The sequence below is a fragment of the Lactuca saligna genome, chromosome 8 (genome assembly GCF_052625555.1).
Source record: "Lactuca saligna cultivar CGN05327 chromosome 8, ASM5262555v1, whole genome shotgun sequence".
NCBI lineage: Eukaryota > Viridiplantae > Streptophyta > Magnoliopsida > Asterales > Asteraceae > Lactuca > Lactuca saligna.
In genome coordinates, this window is record NC_136424.1 from 74775756 (window position 1) to 74785602 (window position 9847).

Here is a 9847-nt window from a genome sequence, read left to right on the forward strand (position 1 = left end):
ATCCCTAACCCTGACCTGATGATACCCGGACCTCAGGTCTATCTTGGAGAAACAAGATGCCCTCTGCAACTGATCGAAAAGATCATCTATCATCGGGAGTGGATAACAATTATTCACCGTCAGCTTGTTCAACTTCAGGTTAAACACGCGTTAAACAAAAACAACACCCTTCGCCCCACGCAGAGCGGGTCACATCCTCTAGTTTTCTATTAAAAAAATAATCAATAACTTTTATCTTAATTTCCAAGAACATATATACTTTTATGAGGATCACTAACACAAATTCAAAATTACGGCATAGAGTCAAGAAGTGTAAACAATTATCAGTTTCCCGACATTTTATGTAAACAATTGTGGTTTTTATTATTCTGTTTAATTTTGTTTATTATTCCGTTTAACTTTTTTTTATCACTTTTCTATAAAGAAATCAATTTTTTTGGACTTTACCTGATATTTGATTTTAGTGAACAACACCTAATAAAATCAAACATAATCTATTTAAAATCCAAATTTTAAATATATTAGGCAGAATGGCAGATCCGAGCCGATTAGTTGACAATTAACACCGTGTTCCCACCGTCAGATATCGTTTTCCCAATCGCCTACGCTCGGCTGGACCAGTCTTCTTCTGCTCATCTTTCAGTGTGTGTGTAAATACCAACACGCTTTCACCGGATATTGTGTCGGTTACTCAATTTCGGGACGGATGGCGATATCCGGGAGCATTCGGAGCTCTCGCACTTCAAACTCCGAACGAAAATTTGGATTTAATGGTCCATCGACACGACCACCGGTTGCGGTTGCCGGTGTTACATTCAGGTTCCTAGCATCAGCTATCACCGTCGCCGTCGTCCTCTTCTTCACTGTTTCCTTCACCTTTACCTCATCCTCCGACGTCATTTTTTCTGATTCCAACATTGTTCGTACATTTTCCTTATACATAATTGTTAACTTATTGAATGCGTAATTAATAATGTCTTAATTGATTGTGTTCGTTGTAGAATCAGGGACTTTCCTTTAATAAGAACGTAGCTGGATCGTCTCGGAGGTCTGTACTTGCATTGAAATCTGATCCACTAAAACCTAGATTTGATCAGATCCGAAAGCAAGCAGATGATCACAGATCGCTAGCTCTGGCTTACGCTACCTACGCTCGTAAACTGAAGCTCGAAAATTCGAAACTCGTTAGGGTTTTTGCTGATCTTTCACGCAACTACACAGATCTGTTATCGAAACCTGCTTACAAAGCATTGTCCGACTCCGATGCAAACTCAATCCACGAGCCAACACTTCGGCTGTTTGAGAAGGAGGTGAAGGAGCGGATTAAGGTGACCAGACAAGTGATTGCCGATGCGAAAGAGTCATTCGATAATCAGCTTAAGATTCAGAAGCTGAAAGATTCGATATTCTCTGTTAATGAGCAATTAACCAAGGCGAAGAAGCAAGGTGCTTTCTCCAGCTTGATCGCCGCAAAATCAATACCTAAAAGCTTGCACTGCCTCACAATGAGGTTGATGGAAGAGAGAATCGCGCATCCAGATAAGTATTCTGATGAAGGCAAACCACGACCGGCTGAATTTGATGATCCCAAGCTTTATCACTATGCTATCTTTTCTGATAACGTGATAGCTGCTTCAGTTGTAGTTAATTCAGCCGTGAAGAACACAAAAGAGCCATGGAAGCACGTTTTTCATGTTGTGACAGATAAGATGAATCTAGGTGCAATGCAAGTTATGTTCAAGATGAAAGAATATAACGGTGCTCATATTGAAATAAAGGCAGTGGAGGATTACAAGTTCTTGAACTCTTCATATGTCCCAGTGCTAAAACAGCTAGAATCTGCAAATCTGCAAAGGTTTTACTTTGAGAATAAGCTTGAAAACGCAACAAAGGATACAACCAACATGAAGTTTAGGAACCCAAAGTATCTCTCCATCTTAAATCATCTGAGATTCTACTTACCAGAGATGTACCCAACACTGCACAGGGTTCTGTTCTTGGATGATGATATTATTGTTCAGAAGGATTTGACTGGACTTTGGAAGATAGACATGGATGGAAAAGTGAATGGAGCTGTTGAGACTTGTTTTGGGTCTTTCCATAGGTATTCACAATACATGAACTTTTCCCATCCTTTAATCAAGGAGAAGTTTAATCCCAAGGCCTGTGCCTGGGCTTATGGTATGAACTTCTTTGATTTGGATGCTTGGAGGAGGGAGAAGTGCACTGAGGAGTACCATTACTGGCAAAATCTGGTAAGATAGAGGTTTTCATGAAAGTTTTCTTTGTTTCATATTTTTGTAACCATATAGGAATGGTGATTTTCATGTTTTTTGCAGAATGAAAACCGAACTTTATGGAAATTGGGGACACTGCCACCTGGTCTGATCACATTCTATTCCACAACCAAACCATTGGAGAAATCTTGGCATGTTCTTGGGCTTGGTTATAATCCAAGCATAAGCATGGAGGAGATTCATAATGCTGCAGTTGTTCATTTCAATGGGAATATGAAACCATGGCTTGATATTGCCATGAATCAGTTTCGTCCACTTTGGACAAAGTATGTTGACTACGATATGGAGTTTGTTCAGGCCTGCAATTTTGGTCATTAAACTTATGATGCAGTCATGGCTAAAGCCCTTTAAAGATAGCATGCAAATTGAAATCTTTGTCAGATGCTGTGGAGTTCATATGTTTCCAAGTATGACATCATCATCCTTTTTCTGTTCTAGTTTTGAAATTTGTTTCTGAAGTGTTTATAGCTCCAGAGTCCAGAGTTAATTTATTTTGTTATTTGTTTACTTAATGACTTCAGAAGAACATATATATAATATAATATACCAGTAATCATGACTAATGCTTTCAGTACCCTCTTATAATTCTTATAGACTTATACTGCTAGCAGTTGGCTTAGATCTCCACCATAATATCTCCATAGATGTTGTTATCGAGTTAGGAGAGCAATTAATTCTTGTACCTTTTTGGACTTATGAACATTCTATAAATGATTTAGTTGTGAATTCAAATTTCTTTTAAAAAAAATTCAGTTAAATCAGTTTTCAAGAGTCTAGATATTGAAAATATATATAACTCTAAATTAACAAGCTTGAGTTAGCAAGTTTAAATCCAAAGACTGTTTAATCTTTTGTTATCTTTGTCAACTCTAATAAAGGAATAAGAAATAAATGATTTAGTTGTGAATTCAAATTTATTTAAAAAAAAGTCAGTTTCAGAACATCATAATTTATTATTATAACCTGATAAGTATAGACTGCTGAGAAAAGAACATTTAATCAATATCAATTTGGAAGCAATTAAAGATATACATTCAACCTATCCAAATACTGAACAATATTTAATATTATTGCTTGTGATATTATTATATAAATTAAATTGATAATAATTGATTGTGTATAGTAAATTTATTTATAAATTAAGCTTATTAAAATTTTTAGCATTTTATCATAGTTTAGCACACATTTTTGTACAAAATATGTAGAAAACTAATTAATATAAGGTTGTTTGTTTGTGTGTGTGTGTGTGTGTGTGTGTGTATATATATATATATATATATATATATATATATATATAAAGAACCTACATAGGATTTATTTTTTTAGAAGCGTCTAATTAGGCTAGAGGGAATGGTGTCACTGAAAACGTACCCCCTACTATGCCACGTAGATTACAACTTTCTCATTTTATCAATTTGAAACCACAAGGTGAGAGTGGGAAAACGGTTAGGAGAGAGAAAAGAAAAGAAAAAGAAGGAAAGATGATTAGTTGAGAGATGAGAGAGAGAGCAAGTAAAAGGGGAGAGAGAGAAAGGGGAGTGCACCCCTGGAAGGCTGCAATGCGGCCTAGACTGCACCTGGATCACACTCGGGCAGTGTGTGTGATGATGTGGCGGATGGAGTGCGATTTAGGCCGCACCCACTCCCTATGGTTTTATGAGTTTCTAACCAGGAGGTGTTGGGTTCAATCCCAAACAAATACTAACATGGTTGTTCAAAAAAAAAAAAAAAACTATTCCAAATGTATTTAGGACATCAATTTACACTTTATTACATTAAGATTTAACAAACCATGTATATTGTCCCAAATTGGCCAATATCACTTACTAATTGCTAGCTACTGGTTACCCCCATCTTTTTTTATTAGTCTAATCCAAATTTAATTTTTTAATATGAACTAGCAGAGAAACTCGGGTTTCGTCACGGGTTGTTTTTTGTGTTTTTTTAAGAAAAAATGTAAAAATTTTAACTATAAGGACAAAAAGTGTCAAAATAGCTAAAGAATTAAAAGAATTGAAATTAAAAAGTTTTTAGAAAAGTGACAAAAATCATCAATTTTTTAAAATATTATACCAAACTTTAAATATTAAAAGTTTCTTAAAAAAATATAAAAGCATCCACATCATTGGTGGTGCTTGCAAGCCTTTCAAATGCCTTGACATTGAATGTGATTATATAATTAAAAAATTAATATATAAGGAATGGTTGAAAATTTATGGTATTTATTGCAAAAGGCATAACACATATTTTTTGTAAAGAACCAGATTGATTAAAATAATAATTTATGACACTTGCAAGGTTTTTACGAATTGAAAGACCAAGTACAAGTGGCATTAGTTTTTAGTTTTTTGATGAGTGGCATTTCAAATAAACTTTGAAATAAGCGATTTGAATGGTCTAATAATTTTGATTCCAATAATCAAAAATATTAAAATAAGTAAAAAAAAATAAATGGCATATTCATAAAGAACATTCTTTTAATATATTATATAATTTAGTCTAGAGGTTTTACAAATTTTCCTCGATCTTTTAACAACGGTCTTTTACAATACTTTTTTACAACTATTTTTACTTTAGTATTTTAAAATATTAGTTATTTTACAAAACTATACTTTTTATAACTTTTTGCCTCAATTATTTTACTACTACTTTTACAAGGGTTTTTTTACATCTTTTCTAAATTTATTTTTTTGCATAGTTGTAAAAAGGAATTTTTAAAAAACAAAATTTATCATGCTTTATTTTTCATAATAATCTTACATGCATAATACGAATGTCGAATAAAGTGAGAACAAATTTGAAGAAAAATAATAATTGATAAAAAAAATCTTACAAAAACATGCATAAAAAATGAACATATATAAATATTTTTTAGAAAAAAATTTATGAATGATCATTTAACTCTATAGATTTCCCTAAAATGAGAAAAAAAGATTTCTTGAGATGGTTCCTATGGACGAAACCTTACATACAAATGATGTATGTCTGTCGAATAGATTCATTAAGTTAAAATAATTTTGGATAATAATTATTTCTGTCATTTTTTTAAACTTTTTTAAAGAACATTTGTGAAATTTCACACAATGACTATTTGAAACATTACAATTTTAGTCCCTCATTTTTTTTCTTTTTACATTTTAAACCTCTTTTTTCATATTTTTTAATATATAAATATTTTTTTTTGTCCAGACTTTATCTAAAATATTTAAATTACAACACATAATTAAATATTTTCGTTTTCTATTTTTTATCTAAAAACATTTGAAGTATAAAAACATCATTTTATTACTTTTAAATTTTTACATGATGTAATTTTTAAGATTTATCTTCATTTATCTTATACAAATATATTTATTTTTATAAAAAAAACATGACGTGTTATTATAAAAAAATACGTTATTATAGAAATAATAATATGTTGTTATTTTATTTTAAAAATATAAATATGTGGTTTTGAAAATATCTTTTGGTTTTGATTCATAATATAAGTACAATAAATTTTATATTAATTCGATATAAACTTTTGATATTTAGTTTTAAAAAATTATTTAGTTTTGTCAAAATTTGAATATATAATATAAGATAAACTTTTCAAAAAAAAAAAAAAAAAAAAAAAAAAAAAAAAAAAAAAAAAAAAAAGGTCTGTTAGGTGATACTTAACTATGTTGCTACAAATACTAAGATAATCAACCATTATGATATTAATTCCATTTAATTTTATTTAATAGAAAATAAAGATATTTTATATATTTATATAAAATTAATTAAACATAATTAATGTCATATTAAAAGGAATTAAACAAATATATTTATTTTTATAAAAAAAACATGATGTGTTATTATAAAAAATAAGTTATTATAGAAATAATAGTATGTTGTTATTTTATTTTAAAAATATAAGTATATTTTGGTTTTGATTCATAATATAACTACAATAAATTTTATAATAATTCGATATAAAGTTTTTATATTTAATTTTAAAAAATCATTTAGTTTTGTCAAAATTTGAATATATAATATAAGAAATAAACTTTTCAAAGCAAAATAAAAAAAAATGTCTCTTAAGTGATACTTAACTATGTTGCTACAAATACTAAGATAATTAAACATTATGATATTAATTCCATTTAATTTTATTTAATAGAAAATAAAAATATTTTATATATTTATATAAAATGAATTAAACAGAATTAATGTCATATTAAACGGAATTAAACGAAAATAATTTGACATTAATTTTGTTTAAAAAAATATTTTCCATTAAATAAAATGAATTAAACAAAATTTATTGTCATATTATTCATATGGTTAATAATTTTAGCATGTGTAGCAGTAAAGTTAATTATCAGCTAACAGACGTTTTTAATTTCGAGCCAAGCACTCCATTAAGAGGTGTGTACGGCTGCACACATAAGTGTACGGTCGTACACTCAAGGTGGTCGTGAACCCATGCCCATATATAAGTCATTCCTTCATTTTTTTTCACTCTTTCCTACACTTCTAAGTCTAGAAAATCGGTTCTCTCTCAACTATCATCAAGAACACTCCTAATCTTCAAAAGTGGTAAGTGATTTTTCCATCTTTCTTGATATCCTCCTTAGTTTTGTATCATCTCATGATTAATCCATGAAAACATCTCTTTATGATAGATCTTCAAACCTTCATCCATTTCACCAAGAACACCAATAACGCATACTACTTCGTGGTAGCCGTGAATCCCCTTCAAGTTTCCAAATTGTAAGTATCCTTTCCATATGCTTAGTATACATTAGAAACTCTTGATTAACACCCTAGAAACAACCAATTTAGCATGAACAACAAGAGTTTACGGTCGTACACCCTTGCATGGCCGTAAACCCTTGTTTGGTGCATGTCTTGGCCGCAAACTCATCTCATGTCCCAAACATAGGATCGTAAACACTTAATAGATGCTAGATAGGGTCGTAAACACCTCCTTTGCATGCTTTTCCATGGGTGTACGACCGTACACTCCTTAACCATACACTCCTTGGCCGTACACTCCCTTGTGTGGCCGTAAACCCCCTTTAGTCAATCACATGTGATTGTAACACTTTCCAACAAGTGTTTCCTAGTCCCTAAGGGTGTTTCCTTGCATGATAGTTGTTTAAAACACTAATTACATGCCTATATATGCCATTATATGTCATTTAGGAATCGTTTGTGTCTCGGGAATTCATTCGCGGGACTTCTCATCCTTACGTGAATCTTCAATTGAATCACCCACATAAGGTGAGTTCATACCCCTATAATCAATCTTTTACATGTTTTTAAATGCTTTTTTTTGGGGGAGGGGGGGGGGGGGATACAAGTTGAACACAATGATAATTGTGTAAATGTTATTTGTGATAACCGTCACGTTAAATGATTTCTTATGCTTTTATAAAAAATCAAAAACATTTCAAAAAATCTTTTTAGGTTATGTTACTTTATTGTTTATAAAACTCCGTTTTTAAAGTACGAGCATAACTCAGTAGATAATCAAGTCTTTTCTACAAATCAGAGGCCGTTCAAAACAAACATACTAGTAAACTATAATAGATATAGTTTAGGGGTTCAGAACATACTATAACGAGAAACAAATAGAACACACTATAAAGAGAAACATGGAGGAACATACAATAACTATAACAGAAGAACAAATCATGATTTACATACTTATACTATATATTTCCAGTAACCTATGAAGGAAACATATCATTAATTCATTGTTCTAAACAAAAGATGATAATAAACATGGTATAAGGTTATATATATATATATATATATATATATATATATATATATATATATATATATATATATATATATATATATATATGTGGGGTACATCTACAAAGTACCAGAGTTATATATGGGGTACGTCTACAAAGTACCATATTTATTTAAAAAGGGTACATCTACAAAGTACTGGACAATAATAAACAAAACATGTTGATATATACAAAACTCACAACTTACTCTGAACATGAACAATCAGTTAGAAAGGGGTCTATAATGCTAACTTTATGATTCCTTAGTAGATACATCAGGGATATATATATATTAATAAGGTTCGACAGACAATAGAATGTGTGACTTCCGCTTCATTTCCTGTTCCTTGTTTGGTTATGGGCTTAGAGCAGATTAACCCGGTCTACTATCTATTCGATCTTAGTTGTATTTATATTCTGTATACACCAAGTAATCATAAGGAGTATCAGATGTAGGTCAGGTTATAGTATACAATTTCAGTATACCATTTTCTAGTACAAAAACATACTTTGCAGATAGAACATATAGTAGACTAAACTAGAAACTTATCAGTAACAAGGGTTTAATCCATTTTATTAAACCAATATAACTTAAAGGACCTTTAGTGGTTAATTCTATAATACCTTAGTTTATACATCAGGGTTATATATAATTAACATCCGATAGGCAGTTGGATGTGTGCTTTCCGCCTTACTTCCTGTTCCTTGTTTGGTTGTGGGCTTAGGGCAGATTCACACAATTAACTATCTGTTCGATATTAGATTATATATAGCTAGTGTAAACTAAGTGATTATAGAAGGAACTAGTGTGGTTACCATTTTTACGAAAGGAAATAAGGGTTTTTCTTAAAGAATGTTTTCATCAAATAAAGGAACTATTACAGTTAACTTCGTGAGTGCCAAATGAATCTATCAGGGTTATGTACAGTAAAGATCTAACAAACAATGAGATGTGTGACTTCCGCCTCATTCCTTGTTCCTTGTTTGGTTGTGGGCTTAGGGCAGATTCACACAATCGATTGTCTGTTTACTCTAACTTGTATATAACTTATATCAATTTAGTACTCATAGAAAGGATTGTAGAGTCATTTTACTTACCATTCATCATATCAATATAGGATTTTCTGGAGGAACAGGCAAACTTTTCTAAAAAGAACTTACAACATACTTTACATCACTAAAATACTTATGAACTCACCAGCTTAAATGTTGATTTACTCTTTCAAAATAACTTGTATTCTCACGAAACTAGTAGACAAGTACGCGCGCTGGGATTCGAAAGATGAAGTATAGTAGTTTCATGTCTTGTTTTGTTATGTACTTTCGGATTCAATCTTGTGTGAATCACTACTTTGTAAATACTTTAATATTAATACAATGGTTGTTTGTTACTATGATTACTATGATACATGTGTTGTGATACTAAACATTACGTCCTCTGCCCCCGAACGTTTCCGCCGTTCCGGTTTGGGGCTGTGACACGACCTTTAAAATGGTTGTTGAATGGGTGTCCACTCTCACCCACCGCTCTCATATGTGGTGGATGGTCGTTATTCGAACGGATTTGATAGGACATAACATCATTAAAAGTATAATGATAAAGTAACTAAACTATTTTCTAAAATCACACTCTTAGTTACTTGAGGGAAAATGTGAATTTGTATGTTGATCCATGAAATTGCACATTACACTTTATAAGTTGTTAGTGGAGTATGTGTGATTAACTGGTAAACTAATGGGGGACTAATAAAGAGTGGTAATGAGTGTCTCCGAAATTAT

General features: G+C 31.1%; 1 protein-coding gene across 1 annotated transcript; it reads left to right on the forward strand.

The window, feature by feature from the left end:
* Nucleotides 1-529: 529 nt before the first annotated feature.
* QUA1 (Nucleotide-diphospho-sugar transferases superfamily protein) lies at nt 530-2871 on the forward strand. The gene is made up of 3 exons (XM_078967825.1): nt 530-919; nt 1002-2255; nt 2340-2871. The coding sequence occupies exons 1-3, from the start codon at nt 707-709 to the stop codon at nt 2613-2615; spliced, it is 1743 nt and encodes a 580-aa protein (XP_078823951.1). The 5' UTR covers nt 530-706; the 3' UTR covers nt 2616-2871.
* Nucleotides 2872-9847: the final 6976 nt, after the last annotated feature.